The 16,527-nt window shown below is 43.0% G+C and overlaps 1 protein-coding gene across 2 annotated transcripts in view; it reads left to right on the top strand.

Moving 5' to 3' along the window:
* sgsm2 (small G protein signaling modulator 2) overlaps positions 1-16,527 on the top strand; it is a 209,223-nt gene that overhangs the window by 30,428 nt on the left and 162,268 nt on the right. For both annotated transcript variants that reach the window (XM_048557494.2, XM_048557492.2), the window contains exon 2: positions 4,457-4,532. In XM_048557494.2, coding sequence (XP_048413451.1) covers positions 4,457-4,532 — 76 coding nt within the window. The remainder of the gene's footprint in view (positions 1-4,456; positions 4,533-16,527) is intronic.

Here is a 16,527-nt window from a genome sequence, read left to right as displayed (position 1 = left end):
ACTGTGTATATTTTTAGAAGTCATACTGACTTGTGTCATGTAGCTCTACATCTTCTACACCTTCCCACGTTGCTCAATAAATTGACAAAATTCTCCTTTTTAGGAACTTTTTCAGCCTATCACTAGCGCCGATTTCTATAGTTATGCTACTTTTGTTTCACAGGCTTTATTTTACTTCCGAGAGTATTTCTTCGTCTCCCTGCATGTTCCGTGTCAGTGTGCCGTGGGGAGATTATCCTTTGGTCCCTCTCCTCTTTAACTTTGACATGCTAAATTCTACGACATCTGGAAATGCTGGGTTAGCACTCATTCAAATTCTATATAAATTAATATTAATTGCAGGGGCAGTACAGTGGCACAAGGCATGATGAGCACTGCTGCCTCATTGCCAGGGACCCAGGTTTGATGCCAGCCTTGGGAGACTCTGTGAAGTTTGCATGTTCTCCCCGTATCTGTTGGGTGCTCCTGTTTCCTCCAACAGTCTAAAGATGTGCCGGATAGGTGGATTGGCCATGGTAAATGTGGGGTTAAGGGGTTAGGGTGAGGAAGTGGGTTTGGATGGGATGTTCTTTGGAGGATTGGCAAATCCTACAATAGCTTCTATCTGCACTATAAGGATTCTATGATTCATTCAGGTGTTCGCTATTAATTGGGAACGTGTACATTTCTGCATATGTTGCAGACAGACTCTTAGTAGAAATAGCAAAGTTTTTTATTTTTGGTGCGTTTCATGGAAGATTTCTCTTAGTAAGCCCTTGTAAGCTTTTGCCCATTACCTTCCCAAACTAGCCTGATTATCTATGCATTACACCCTCATGTTGTTCCACTTGTCATATTCTCACACGTTGAAGATTTGGAAGTACTGGCCTCTTGCTGGGATGTACTAGGATTCCTGGGACCAGCACCATCTTTCAAGAACAGCCATGCATTCAGTCAAGCGATGATAATGCAGCAGCTGCCCTGCATGGTTCCTGTCAATTGCTCCAGACATATTGGATTGAGGGAACTTGGCACTCCAGCCCTTGGTTGAAAAATGGGACATTTTGTTCTTAGCATTGGGAATCTCTTTGCTGCTCATCTCACGCAATTCTCACAACTTTCTCATCATTGTTCAATGGCTAGGAAGTTTCCACCCTCTGTCTCTATAAATAAAGCTTGTGAGGGCATAAAGACTAGGCTCCATTGTACTATCTGTCAATTCCCAGTCACCCAAATATCAATACTCACATCTATCTAGTCAAGCTCCCCTTCCTTTTCTAATTTAAGATGGTGTGCCCCACCAAAGGCTGAATGAACCAAAATCTTTCTTGCAGCTTCATGTCAGAAAAATTGAAGCCACCTTCTTCATCTTCCATCCATATCTGTCCCCCATTCCTTGCTGGCATTTAGTCAGTTTCCCCAGATATGGAGACCTCTGGGTATCACAACATCCTGAGCTCTCCTTACTGCTTCTTCTCCACCTGGCAATGTTGACATTGTTCTAATGAATAACACACTGAAGTTTAAACCCAATATTTTAAAGTGTAAGAAAATACTTTGCTTTATTTTATTCTTTTCCCAAAACTCGCAATTCCTAATTACTTGATAGTGACAGATTTTCCTTTATTTTTCTGGGAAACATTTATCTCTTTTTCAAGCTGTGCTGTGCTGTTGGTTAAGAGGATTTAATTTTCTATGGTTTGTTTTAAAACAATGCAATCTAACCAAATATATGGCTGAAAAATTCAATGTATAGTGATGCATTAGAGTTGTAAGGGAGAGCCACAGCTACAGTTGAGTGATTTTAAGGTGGAGTTTAAGGCTCAATATTTTCCTGTTGCTGAAGGATTTTCTACTTTGTCACGTAAAAATGACGCCGTTGCTGTGGAGTCAGGTGTCACTGCTGCAAGAACTCCTAAAGGTGGTCACCTTGCTCTTCTTGAAGTTGATACTACGTAGTGTACAGGTTTGAGTTTTGTAAACCCTCTTTTGGCCTGTTGGATTCCCTGGGTGCTATTTGTAAACTTGAGTTTTATTTCATTTTCCAGGGTTTTACAGAATGGCCATTCTTGCACATTGACAGGTATGTACCCCCCACCACTCCCATTCCCAGAACGTGATTCACAGCCACAGTAATCTGAGCGCTTCTAGCTGTGAGAGGCAGCTAACATAAGGAAGATGCAGCTAGTTATAGCTAAATTGAGTGTGTGACCAAAAATTGAGCAGATGTAGGACTATGTGGGAAAATGTGAAGTTGTTCACCTTGGTATGAAGAACTAAAAAAGCAGAATGTTATTTTAATGGAAAATGACTCCAGTCAACGCCTGATTGGAAATGGGACTTCTTGTTCTTCACATCAGGAAATTCCCCCACTGCTAATCTTATGATTCTCACCATTTCCCACATGGGTCAATGGCTCGATATTTCCAGAGACACAGGGAGGAATTTATGTTTGTTAGTGCATTAAAACTAAGCTGCTATCCTGCTGCACCTTGCATTGGTAGGTGCAGTGGTATTTAGATGTTCTGTTGCATGAGCCACAAGAAGCTAGTATGCAGGTACAGCAACTAATCAAGATGGCTAATGCAATGTTATGCATTACTGTGAGGGCAGTTGAAAATAAAAGCAAGGTTGTTATGCATTAGTTTGCAGGGTATTGATGAGAACACAATTCTAATATTATATGCAATTTTTGTCTCCATATTTAAGAAATGATGTAAATGCATTGCAGGCCAGAAAGAGGAGATTTACTGAATTGATATCTGGACTAAGTCGTTTGTCTTTGGAGGATCAGTTGGACGGCTGGATTTGTTTCCTCTTGAGTTTAGAAGAGTAAGGGATGACTTGATTTGTATACAAGACCCCAAATGATCTTGTCAGGGTTGAGTGCGGAGCGTGTGTTTTCTCTTGTAGGTCAGTCCAGAACCAGGGGGCACATTGTAAAATTAGGGCTTGACCTTTCAGGTCAAAGATGAGAATTTTTTTTTTCTCAGCGGGTTGTGTGACTTTGGGACTTTGCCTCAAAAGGCAGTGGAGGCCTCTTTTATTGTTAATACAGGGATGGATAGCTTCCTTCTAGTCAGGAGAATCAAGGTTATCAGAGGGTAGACAGGGATGTGAAATTTGACACACATCAGATTAGCTGTAATCTTATTGAATGACTGTAGGCTCAAGGAGCCAAATGTTCTACTATTGCTCCCATTTCTTAGGAATGTTCACTATATCTGCAATATAAAAGTTAATTATAACAATTGTATTTAAATTTATTTCTATACTTATAAAGCTAATGTCCATGAGCTTGAAATTTTCATTCCATGTTAAATTGTCTTTTATATTCCTATCCTGAACATATCTCTGATTTAAAATATGGCCTGAGGTCTGTTGCTGGGACAACAAAGCATACAAAACTACTTGGTTCAAACTAATATTTAAAATGTGTCTAAGCAATTGTCTATGGACTATTTGGAGGAAGTGGTTGTTGCTCTAAATTTGAGGGAGAAGAAATCAAAGAACTGCCTCTCCATAACTGGTTGACACAATATGATAAGAGAATTTATAAATTCTTTGTGCAACTTTAAAATGTAGTAACTTTGTATGTGCACATGATAGAGGCAAACAGTAAATGGCATTTATGAAACATAAATGCCTAGTTCTGAAAAAGGGTCACTGGACCTGAAACATTAACTCTGATTTCTCTCCATAAATGCTGCCAGACCTGCTGAGGTTTTCCAGCAATTTGTCTTTGTTTCTGATTTCCATCATCCACAATTCTTTCTTTTTAATTAAACCATAGTTCTGCTCTCTTTTTGTGCCTTAATGTGGTTAGAATCTTCACTTTTGCTAAGGTTAACATACAGTTCACCTTTTCCTCTGTGGTTTCTGATTAGCTTCAGCATCGGAGACAAAATGAACAAATTTGAGTATAGTTTTAACAGTAATGATAACATCAAGAACTGTATGAATTGTGCTTTTGTATGTTGTATGCAGTTTGTTTCTATCATGTGCATGTCCACAATTATTAGGTTTTAAAGCTTTACGAGTGCTTTATGAACTGTTACCTAATGAAGAATGTTGTGTTGCCACAGAACCATCAGTTCTGTCATATGCATCATAGGGAAAGGCTGTGTTGTATTCTAATTCCATTCCTTACAGTAAAAGATGAGAGTTTCAGCTAACTTCTGTTGGTGTGCAGTCGGCTGATGTCAGAATTGCTGACACTGCACTGCTTGCTCTGAACTGCACATATTTTGAGCAGCAACTTGTTTGTGGTCAGCAGATCTGGACTTGTCTAAGAGCAGCCTGAATTATAACTCCCATTGGGACAAAATGCAGCTAGATCTTCCTTCCCAAATTGTCCCTGAGCTAAAGTAAAAAATATTGATTCTTTTATGAATTATTATACAACAGTGTGAACTTCGTTCCTTACCATAACATACAAAGAAGTATTGTCTAAATGTGTTCCTTTTTGCTGTTGCAGGTGAAACAAATCATGGAGGAAGCTGTCACCAAGAAATTTGTGCATGAGGACAGCAGTCATATCATTGCCTTGTGTAGTAAGTAGCATCAAATACAACTTATGGTCAAAAAATGCAGGCTTAATGTAGAGAGTTAAATATGTTCAGATATACAGACATGTTGTCTCAAATCCAACTATCCAAAAATTGGACATTTTAAAAGTTGCTATGTGTGAATTCTAATTATTAGTAGAGCGAAATAACTAACCAGTTTGGTGCTGCATTGATACTCTAATACATCGACTCGTTATGAGATTGTCTTTTCCTCAATTCTGGTTCACCCAGCCCAGCCTGAATCACCAGCCTGAAAGTTGATGATATGCAACAGATCCAATCGTGAGGTTACTGACTTTGAGACATGGTTTCTGTGTTAAGAAAAAGTTGACATGATCTCAGTGTCAGTATGTGAAAGATTAATTTGTAATTATGGAACTGTTAAAAGCTTCAGGTACTGTTTCTTTCCTTTGTATCAGAAGATTTATTGAAAACATAGTCATTTGCTCTGTTTAAACAAAAGGTTGATACTTTAGAAGAGTAGGCTCACTAGTATGATCCCTGGTAAAGAGGGATTGTCTATGAGCAAAGGCTAAACAGGTTGGATGTATTCTCTGGAGTTTCAAAACATGAGACATGATCTCATTGAAACAGGATTCTTAAGGGGCTAGTCAGGGTAAATGCTGAGGATGTTTCCCTTTCATGGGAAGATCTAGGACCCAGAAGGCAATAATCTCAGAATAAAGGGTGCCAATTTAAGACTGAGACAAGGAGGAATTTCTTCTGTCATGAGGGCTATGAGCCTTTGGAACTCCTTGCCACAGAGAGGTATGGGAGCATATTTGTCATGTGTATTTAAGGCCGAGAAGAATATATTCTTGCTCGGGAATTCAAGGGTTACCAAGAAAACTCAGGAAAGTAGGCGTGAAGAATGTTAGATCATGCATGGTCCTAGTGAATGGTGGAGCAAGCTTGTGGGACTGGATGGCCTACTTCTGTTCCTGTGTCTTATGATCTCATGGTCTAAGTGAGGCTTTTAGGACATTGGGGATTAAATGCATAGAACTGCCAAGGCTAACAAAATTGTGGAACAAAAACTGAAGTTGCTGGAAAAGCTCAGCAGATCTGCCGACATCTGTGAAGAAAAAAAATCAGGGCTAACGTTTTGGGTCTGGTGACCCTTCCTCAGAACTGATGGTAGCTGGGAAAATGTTGGTTTATTTGCAGAAAATTGGGAGGGGGTAGGGTAGGGAGTAAATGATAGGATAGAGTCTGAGGAGAGAGAAGTACAAAACTCTGGTGCGGCCGGACTTGGAGCATTGCGTACAGTTTTGGTCACCGCATTATAAGAAGGACGTGGAAGCTTTGGAAAGGGTGCAGAGGAGATTTACTAGGATGTTGCCTGGTATGGAGGGAAGGTCTTACGAGGAAAGGCTGAGGGACTTGAGGCTGTTTTCATTAGAGAGAAGAAGGTTGAGAGGTGACTTAATTGATACATATAAAATAATCGGAGGGTTAGACAGGGTGGATAGGGAGAGCCTTTTTCCTCTGACGGTGATGGCGAGCATGAGGGGGCATAGCTTTAAATTTGAGGGGTGAAAGATATAGGACAGATGTCAGAGGTAGTTTCTTTACTCGGAGAGTAGTAAGGGAATGGAACGCTTTGCCTGCAACAGTAGTAGATTCACCAACTTTAGGTACATTTAAGTCATCATTGGACAAGCATATGGACGTACGTGGAATAGTGTAGGTTAGTTGGGCCTCAGATTGGAATGACAGGTCGGCACAACATCGAGGGCCGAAGGGCCTGTACTGTGCTGAAATGTTCTATGTTCTAAGTGTAGTTGGATAGACAAAGGAGTTGATAACGATCTGGCTAGGAAAGTGAATAGTTGTTAGTGGGGACCATTAGTGACTAACAATAGGGGTAGTGAGTAATGGCAGGCTACAATCATATCAAGGCCACCCGTGTTGAGGGGGAGCTAGGCCATGGCAGCGTTTAGGCCCTAAAAATTATTGATCTCAATATTGAGTCCGAAGGGCTGCAGGGTCCCCCAGTGGAAAATAAGGTGTTGCTCTTCCAGCTTGTGTTGAGCTTCACTTGAACACTGCAGCAAGCCAGAGACAGAGGTGTTGACTGGGGAACAAGGTGCCATGTTAAAGTGGTGGGCAACAGGTAGTTCAGAGTCTTTTTTGCAGGCAGAGCGTAGATGTGCAAAGTGGTCACCCAGTCTACGCTCTGTTTCCCAATGTTGAGGAGACCTCGTTGTGAGTAGCGAATGCAGTAGACTAGATTCTGGAAAGTGTAGGTGAAGTGTTGCTTCACGTGGAAGCTATGTTTGGGCCCTTGGATAGTGGGAGAGAGGAGGTGAATAGGCAGGTGTGACACCTTTTGCTCGATGTAGGGAAAGGTGCCGTGGAGCTGTGGGGGTTGTTGGAGGTGAAGGAAGTATGGACCTCAGTGTCCCAGAGGGATTGGTCCCTGAGGAAGGTGGACAAGGGAGGAGAGGGGAGGGGAGGGGAATGTGTCTGGTGGCAGAAATGGCGTCCGATGATCTTCTAGATTTGGATGCTGGTGGGGTGGTAGATAAGGATGAGGGGAATCCTATTGCTGTTCCAGGAGGCAAGAGAACGGGTGAGGTGGAAATATGGCAGATGGGTTGGACCCAGCGGAAGGCCCTGTCAACAACGGTTCTGGGGAATCTCCTTTGAGGAAGAAAGTGAACGTTTCAGAGGCTCCCTTGCCGAAGTTGGCCTCATTTGAACATATGCAATGGAGACAGAGGAACTGAGAGTTGTTACAGGGAGCAGGGTGCGAGTCACTGAGTTTATAGTGGATATCAGTGACCAGTCAAACTCCAGAAATGGAAACAGATGTCGAGGATGGGAAGGCAGGAGTCAGAGATAGACCAGCTAAAAGTGAGGGCAGGGTGGAAATTGGAAATGAAATCAATGAACTTTTCCAGTTATGGATGAGATAGGGAAGCAGCCCGATGATATCATCGATGTATCAGAAAAAGAGTTGTGGGTGGGGGCCAGAATAGGGCTGGAACAAAGCACCACATACCCCATGAGGAGACAGGCATAACTGGGGCCCATGCAGGTACCCATGGGCACTCCTGTGACCTGAAGAAAATGAGAGGAGTTAAAAGACAAGTTGTTGAGGGCGAGGACAAGCTCGGCCAAGTGGAGGAGGGTGATGGTGTGTGGGGATGGTCCAGGTCTTTGCTCCAGGGAGAAGCGGAGAGCCCACAGACTCTCTTGGTGGGGAATGGATGTGGGGAAGGGATTACACGTCCATGGTGAAGAGGAGGCGGCTGGAACCTGTAAACTGGAACTTTTGAAATCAGCATAATGTGTCAGAGGAATCATGGATGTATTTGGGTGGGGATTGGACCACGAGAGAGAAGACTAATTCAAGGTAGGAATAGATGAGTTTTGTGGGGCAGAAATAGGCTGAAACAATGGGTCTGCCCAGACTGTCCTGCTTGTGAATTTTTGGAAGGAAGTAGACGCGAGCTGTGCAGGGTTGGGTTCTATGAACTTGGAGGCAGTGAGAAGGTGGGGAGCAGGGGGAGGTCATCAGATGAAATGAGATCAGTTACTCTAGCAGATAGATGGCCTGATGCATCATGGTGGGGCCATGGTCCAGGGGAAGATAGAAGGTATTTGAGGGCTGTCACTCAGCCTCTGCAATGTCAAAGTCAGTATGTCAGACTACAACAGTGCCACCCTTATCCGCAGGCTTAATAACTGTGTCAGGGTTAGACCCAAGTGCACGGAGTGCAGTCAGTTTAGAGGGAGACAGGTTGTATTTGGTGGGGTTGGGGTGAGACAGGGAAATTGAGGCAACCAATATCACATCAATAGTTCTCAGTGAAATAATCGATTGCGGGTAAAAGGCTGGAAGAAGGGGTCCAGGTGGAGGGAGAGTGTTGGAAATGGACGAAGGGGTCTGTGGGATGGGGAGAGGACTCATCCAAAGAAATGGGCGCGGAAGTGGAGACAGCGAAAGAAGAACGTGACGTCATGTCACGCCCAAAATTCGTTAACGTGGTGACACGGAGGAATAAAGCTGAGACCATTGCTGAGTGCAGATCGTTCAGCATTGGAGAGCAGAAGGCTAGGAGGGATGGTGAATACCCAACAGGAGGTGGGGTTGGGAGAGTGGATGGGGAAGAGAGGGCCGTGGGTATCTTTGAGTTGTTGCTGCAGTGTTCCACAAAGGCCAATGCAAGTAGAGGAACAACGCTTCATTTTCTGCTTGGGGACCTTGCAGTCCTCCGGACTCAATATCGAGTTCAATAATTTTAGGCCCTAAACTCTCCCATGTCCTAGCCCCCTGCCCCCCACACCAGGCTTTGTTAACATGTAGCCTGCCGTGACACACTACATACATAAAAACCAAAAGAACTGTGAATGCTGTAAATCGGGAACAAAAACAAAGTTGCTGGAAAAGTTCAGCAGATCTGGCAGCATCTGTGAAGAAGAAAACAATTAATGTTTTGGGTCCAGTGACCCTTCCTCAGAACTGACACAATATATGTTGTTAGTCACTAACAGCCCCCATTTACAACTACTCACCCTCCTAGCCAGATCATTATCAACTCCTTTGTCTATCCAACTGCTCTTCTCTCTCTCTTTGGGCTCTATCCTGTCATTTACTCCCTACCCCAGCTCCCTCCCTATTTTCTGCATTTTCCCAGCTACTATCAGTTCTGAGGAAGGGCACCAGACCTGAAACATTAGCTGTTTTTTTCTTCACAGATGCTGCCAGACCTGCTGAGCTTTTCTAGCGACTTCTGTTTATGCTCCTGATTTGCAGCATCTGTGGCTCTTTCCATTTTTAACAACATTGTGATGTGGTTTTGTGTTGAATTGTGAGGCCTACTTTTTTATCTATAGTGCTAGCAATTCTGGAATATTGATACAACAGATCTTTGGAAGACAGTCATTCACTTCCCTAATTATATCACTTTATGTTGCAGACTGTGATTTCTTCCTGTAGGAGCTGAAAGAGTGTGTCTGCACTCTAGGGCTCATTTTGTAGTGATGAAACCTTATTACTTTGGCCACTCAGTGGTTGTAGTTTACTGTGCTTTTAGCTTAATTCACTGGAGTCCAAACCAGATTAAAATCTATCAGTTCTTACAACTTGCATTAAAGCACATGTTCTAAAATTCCTATTTCAAGTTTTTTTAAAGTGGGTCAGATCTCATCAGATTATTACAGGACTGAGGTTCCTGTTTTTCAGATCAACTAAGAACATTTTCTGAAAATATAAATTTGGATTGTTAAATTGTGGGACAAGTTTACATTCTACCCCAGTCTCCAGCACAGAATGCCTCCACCATTACCTTGTGTGCTATCCACTAATGACCTGGTAATTTCTCCATAAGACATAGGAGCAGAAATTAGGCCATTCAGCCCACAAGTCTTCTCTGCCAGTCAATCATGACTGATAAGTTCCTCAACCCCATTTTCCTGGTTTCACCCTGTAACCCATGAAACAGTAAAGGTTATCATTCTTTCAGTATCCAGCTTGCAGTAATGACCATTCCAGTGTTCTAGCAGTATTCATAATACTTCCATCCCACTCCCTTACCCTGGGCTGCCTATGTTATTAGGCTACAGGATGGTTATTCTCTGTCCAATGCCATAACTATTGAATTATCTTTATTCTAACTTCGAGCCTTTTCCATACTTTACCACAAATATAAATATCAACATCAAGCTCAAAACAAAAGGTAAATTTATGCAACAGCTGAATTTTAATCAACAGAGCAAGTAGCAGAAATAATTAAGAATCGCCCTGGCGCAAGACTTTACCTCCTGAACTTTAACGCTCATTTAACTATTGTAGAGCCCTAATCAAGTGTTCCTTCTTGGCCATAGATTGGGAGGTAAAAATAAACTGATCTCTAACTAAGAATACTCCTGTTGAGTATTTTGGGAAACTCTTGAGTAGATTAGGTCTTGAGGGCTCAGTAGCAGACTCCATCTCTGGGTTGGACTAGGGCAGTCTGGCCTGTGAGATACTTGCCCTTTAACAAGGGCACTGGTGGAGTAAGTAGCAGTTTTAATTTGACCAATATAATGACTGGAAATATTGAAAGCTAATGTAAACAGACCTGGACATAGCAAGAACGACAGATGCTGGAGTCAGAGACAAGACAGTGTGGAGCTGGAGGAGCACAGCGGGTCAGGCAGCAGCAGAGGAGCAGGAAAGTTGACATTTCAGGTCGGGACCCTTCTTCAGAAATGGAGAGGGGGAAGGGAGCTGGGAAATAAAAAGAGAAGAGGGGTGAGGCTGGGTAAGGTAGGTGGGATGGTGATAGGTGAGTGCAGGTAGGGAGTGGTGGGAATTGGTCAGTGAAATGGGTAAAGCGAGGTAGATGGGAGAGATAACAGATTGTGTCAGGTCAAGGAGGCAGAGATGAGAGGGAGGTTTGGGCATGGGATGAGGCTGGGGTAAGGGAGGATGGTGGAAGATTTTAAAGCTGGTGAATTCCATGTTTAGGCCATCAGGCTGTAGGCTCCCAAGGCAGTTTATGAAGAGTTGCTCCTCCAGTTTGTGGGTGATGTCATTGTGACACTGGAGGACGCCCAGGATCGACATGTCACCCAGGGAGTGGGAGGGGAAATTAAAATGGTTGGTGACTGGAAGGTGTTTTCGTTTGTTGCATACAGAGCACAGATGCTCTACAAAACGGTCTCCGAGTCTGCGCTTGGTCTCACTGATGTAGAGGAAGCCACATCGGGAGCAGCGGATACAGTAGACCAAGTTGATGGATGTACAAGTGAACTCCTGTCTGATATGAAAGGTTTGTTTTTTGCCTTGAATGGAGGTGAGGGTGTGGGGGGGTGGAGGGGGGAGTGTGGCAATGGAGCAGATGAGGCAGTCACAGCGTGAGCGATCCTTATGAAAAGCAGATGGGGGTGGTGAGGGAAGTAACTGTTTGGTTGTGGGATCAGATTGTAGGTGGTGGATGTGTCAGAGAATAATTCGCTGGATGTAGAACTTGGTGGGGTGATATGTGAGGACAAGGGATTTCTGACTTTATTTTTGCTGGGGAAGGGCGTTTGAGGGCAGTAGGAAATGCAAGAGATGTAGTTGAGGGTATTTTTGATCACCAGAGGGTGGAGAAGTTAGTCTTTGAAATAGGAGGACATCTAGGGTGTTTGGGAGTGGAGCACACCATCTTGGGAGCGGACGTGGTGGAGGCAGAAGAATTGACCCATTTCTGATACCTCTCCCTCCTTCCTGGACTTCTCCATCTCCATCTCTGGTAACCACCTCGAAAACTGATATCTATTTCAAGCCCACCGACTCCCATACCTACCAGGACTACACCTTCTCTCACCCACCCTCCTGCCAGAATCCGATCCCCCTACTCCCAATTCCTCTCCTCTGCCGAATCTGCTGCTAAGATGGGGCATTCCACTCACGAACATCCTACATGTCCTCCTATTTTAAGGACTGAAACATCCACACACAACCCCCCCAAACCCCCTCGCGCCCCCCCCCAACTGCTGTGATCAAAAATGCCCTCAACTACATCTCTTGCATGTCCTTCCCTTCTACCCTCATAACCCATTCCCCCAACAAAAATAAAGACAGAATCCCCCTTGTCTTCACACATCACCCCACCAACCTCCGCACCCAGCATATCATTCTCCACCACTTCCACCATCTACAGTACGACCCTACGGTCGAAGAGATATCTCCCTCCCCACCCCTATCCCCCTTTCATAGGGACCGTTCGCTCTTTGACTCCCTCGTCCACTCCACACTTCCCAGTATACCTTCCTCTATACCTGGCACCTTTCCCTGTAACAACAGGAAGTGCTACACCTCCCCCCTCACCTCCATTCAAGACCACAAAACTGACCTTTCATATCAGATGGGTTCATATGTCCATCTGTCAATTTGGTCTACTGTATCTGCTGCTCCCGATTTGGCCTCCTCTACATCGATGAGACCAAGCGTAGACTTGGAGACCGTGTTGTAGAGAATCTGTGTTCTATGTGACAAGTGACAACACCTTCTGGCCGCCAACTATTTTAACTCTTCCTCCACTCCCTGGGTGACATGTCCATTCTGGGCCGCTTCCAGTGTCATAATGACACCACCCAAAACTGGAGGAGCAGTGCCTCATATGCCGCCTCGGAAGCCTACAGCCCAATGACCTAAACCTGGAAGTCACCAGTTTTAAAATCTCTCCCCCACTGGCCTGATCCCATGTCCGACCCTCAATCTCATCTCCGCCTCCTTGACCTAATACAATCTGGCCATCTTCTCTCCCACCTATCTGCCCCTCCCAATTTACTCACTAATCCCCACCACACCCAATTTGCACTCAGCTATCATCATCCCACCAACTTCCCCAGCTCCACCCCTCCTCTCTCTATTTATTTCTGAGCCCGCTTCCCCCTCCCCATTCTTCAAGAAATGTCCCAACTTGAAACATCAACTTTCCTGTTCCTCTGCTGCCTGACCTGCTGTGTTCCTCCAGCTCCACACTTGTTATGTAAAAGAGACCTGGTTCCTTTTTCAGGTACAGATTTGGGAGAGCTCAATTTCTATTTTATCAAACAAATCTCTAAGAATTTTCAAACTTACAATACAGAAGCTTACTTTTAATATTAAAAAAGACAGGTGTAGTATCACACTGTTCAAGATGTGTCTGTTTTTCTGCTGAAGAACAAGTTGTCTTTAATAATTCACACTGAACGCAGTATATCACGAGAGGTTGCCAGTAGCTCCCCAGGGCTGCGGATTGCTAGGTACACTAATGCATTGTTATCACAGAGCTGTCTCCAGTGCACTCAGAACTAATTAGATGGAAACTGCTGTACCATGGCCAACTGTCTCCATGCGAGATAAAAAAAGTGTTAAAACTGATTAGAGGAGTTTGCATGATAGATAGTGAAACTCTTTTCATCTCTCTGGAGAGAAGAGTTCTGATCAAGGGCCTGAACCTTCTGGATTGCAAAATGTTAGGCGTAATGTTGCGGATGTGAGGGAGGTCCTGGGACTGATGATGAAGCTGGGGGTGTTGATGTTACAACACCCGAGAACCAGGGTTCTAGGGGTTGCCCGTTGCTCATATATTGGGGTTGGGAGCAGGGCCAAGCTCTGGGGCTGGGGTGCTTTGTCCAGAGTAGCACCAGGACTGGTGATTTTTGTCGTTGCTCCTGTGTCCTATACCGGGCTCTGCTTGGAGCCCACCTGTTTAAGACCTGAGGAAGGATATCCTATCCTCAGCAGGGGAACAGTGTAGATTCACCATAATGGTACAGGGGCTGAAACTTACATAGAATACAGTTGCTAAGTTTGTATTCCCTTGAAATTAGAAGTTGAGATGTTTAAGGTGATTAAAGAATTCGTCAAAAAGGTGTAGAGAGAAACTATTTCCCAGAATAATGAGGGTGTAACCTTTTTTTTAAAAGAAACCGCTAAATCAGTCATCAGTCATCAGTCATCAGAAATGTCAGAAAGCAAGTAACCCCTTGAGCCCAGTGGGGCTGTCAGTTGAAAATGTCAAAACTCAGAAACGATATGAAACAAAGGCTTGAAGATAGCTGATCACCATGTTCCAAGAGAATGGCAGAACTGGGTAATTGCAGCTCACTCATTCTGGCAGACTCCTTATCTTCCTAAACACAGAAAAATCAGCCATTGTTAGAAAATGCTGGTCTAGGATTTTGAGAACACCCACTTTTGGACAATGTAATTTCAGGTTTTGTGCAGGCAGTCTGACAAGATTTAAACTGAACGTGAACAATTTTGGAGGCCAGAAATAGCTGGTGGATTACCACTGGGCTTGGCGAGTTTGAATACCAGTGTTTTACTATTTATAAAGGAGATTTAGCTCATATGATTAAATTAAATATTTGGTAGCCAATTTGACTCTGACTAAAAATATTAATTTTCATTTGTTACAGTGTCAAATGATGGGGATGTGCCAGTTATAATGTTTTGTATTTTTCATTCTTCTAAAGCAAATCTCAAACCTCAGACTCCAATTCCACTCTTGCACTTTGGGACAAGGCAAAGTGATAGAAACTTGGCGTTAGTCCCAGTTTAAAAAGAATAGTTTCATCCTTGTAATTTTAAAAGTTTTGTATTTCTAACATATTGAAGGTCATACATTGAACATTCTCTCCCAATGCTTTGTCTTGTCATCCAGGCACATAGGAAACCAAGAACAAAAACAAAGTTGCTGGAAAAGCTCAGCAGGTCTGGCAGCATCTGTGGAGGAGGAAGCAGAGTTAACGTTTTAGGTCCGGTGACCCTTCCTCAGTTCTTCAGATGAAAGTTCTTCAGGACTGAGGAAGGGTCACCGGACCCGAAATATTAACTATGCATTCTCCTCCACAGATGCTGCCAGACCTGCTGAGCTTTTTCAGCAACTTTGTTTTTGTTCCTGATTTACAGCATCCGCAGTTCTTACGTAGAAAACCACACCTGTTCAGTGGTTGGGATTTTTGTGTTTACTTGTGATTGGTTCTTGAGGAATTTATCATATTAATTCTTCAAGGAATCAGGTTCTAAATGAAGGCATTGTGTGTATTACAGGAATATTTTTAAGCAGAGTTCATGCTTTAGTTCTTACTTGGAATGAAATCCTGAAAGTTTGAATTCAGGGATGTGGAACTATTATCTTTGCTTTTGTAACTAGGTGCAAGCACCAGTCCTAAATTAGAGTTTACATGATTTTGGCAGATTGTTAATGCTACAACATTCTTTCTCAACTGTTGGATACATCAGGGTGCTCAGAAATGTACATGTCTATGCTGACAATATGAAAAAAAAACAGAATTTTGGAAAGCATGAAATTAAAATGTAGAATATAAACTGACAGCCTTTAATTTCAATAATGTTTGGTGATAATCTAGATTATTTTCAGTGTGTTACTGCAGAAGTAGTATAAACTGTAACCTACCTCCGTTGGGAAGCTGTGAAAATGTTTTATTGAGAGGGTTGCAAACTAATGGTTTACTATTCCTCATTCATAAAGGACTGTAAACGGTGTGTGTATCAGAAGTCACTTCTGACAGAAAGCACGTTGCAATATTTAATGGAATATATTGGATACACACAACGTATATATTTAGTTTGATTATATTGAAAGGAAGATTATAGTTGAAAGCTTATTTTAAGTGCATTACCACGTGATAAGAATAATTTAGAGAGATGGTTGAAGGAAAAGAAAGAAAAGGATATGGGAAAAGGAAAGCGCATTGATTTAGATGACTGTTCCTCTAAAAGAAAGAGAAACAACAATGGGAGAAATGATAAACTGGCTGCCTGTTATCAGGCTGTAATACCTGTGGAACCTAAAGGCAAACCTGTGATCTTATCTCATGTTGCTAAAAGCGCCATTCCGTATAACTATCGATGGCGACTGTTTGTCTGTTGCCTACTGATTTCCATCAGTGGCCACAAAGAAAATGAACATGCTGAAGAGACCTGTGAGACTAAACTACACTTAACCTGATTGACTGCTGGATTCAGGAGCAGAATAGACGTGAGGCCAATATAAAGCAGGTTTTATGAAACTGCAGACATTAGCAGAGCAATCCTACAATCCGACAGAGGATAGGCCTTTGGAAGGAAAATAGTTGCAGCTAAGAGGTTATGTCAGGGATTACAAGTATTTTATCTAACTTTCAAATTGGAATTTACAATTATATTCAGACATCAGTCTTAATACAATAAGTATTAAAATATTGGTAGTTGACACCAAAATAAAATGTAAGAAGTCCTTGTAGTGCAGCGGCTGTGTCTCTGCTTCTGGGCCAGCAAGAAGACTCTACCGGCTCCAGAGGTGTGTCATAAAGGGTCTAAACGCATTGATGAAAATATCTAGTAGAAGTTCCACCTCACTGGAATAGCATTCTTGAAATCAAGCCTTCCTTCCTGGAGTCATCCTAAAAGTTAATTTATAAGCATACACACACTTTCCAAGTTACCCCTGTGTTTTAGACCCAGGATGACAGAAAACACAGACCAGGTTTCTGTGCTTACCAAGAT

The sequence above is a fragment of the Stegostoma tigrinum genome, chromosome 27 (assembly GCF_030684315.1).
Source record: "Stegostoma tigrinum isolate sSteTig4 chromosome 27, sSteTig4.hap1, whole genome shotgun sequence".
In the NCBI taxonomy this organism is placed as follows: Eukaryota; Metazoa; Chordata; class Chondrichthyes; order Orectolobiformes; family Stegostomatidae; genus Stegostoma; species Stegostoma tigrinum.
Note: the sequence above shows the minus strand (reverse complement) of the source record. Positions and strands in the feature narration are given on the sequence as shown.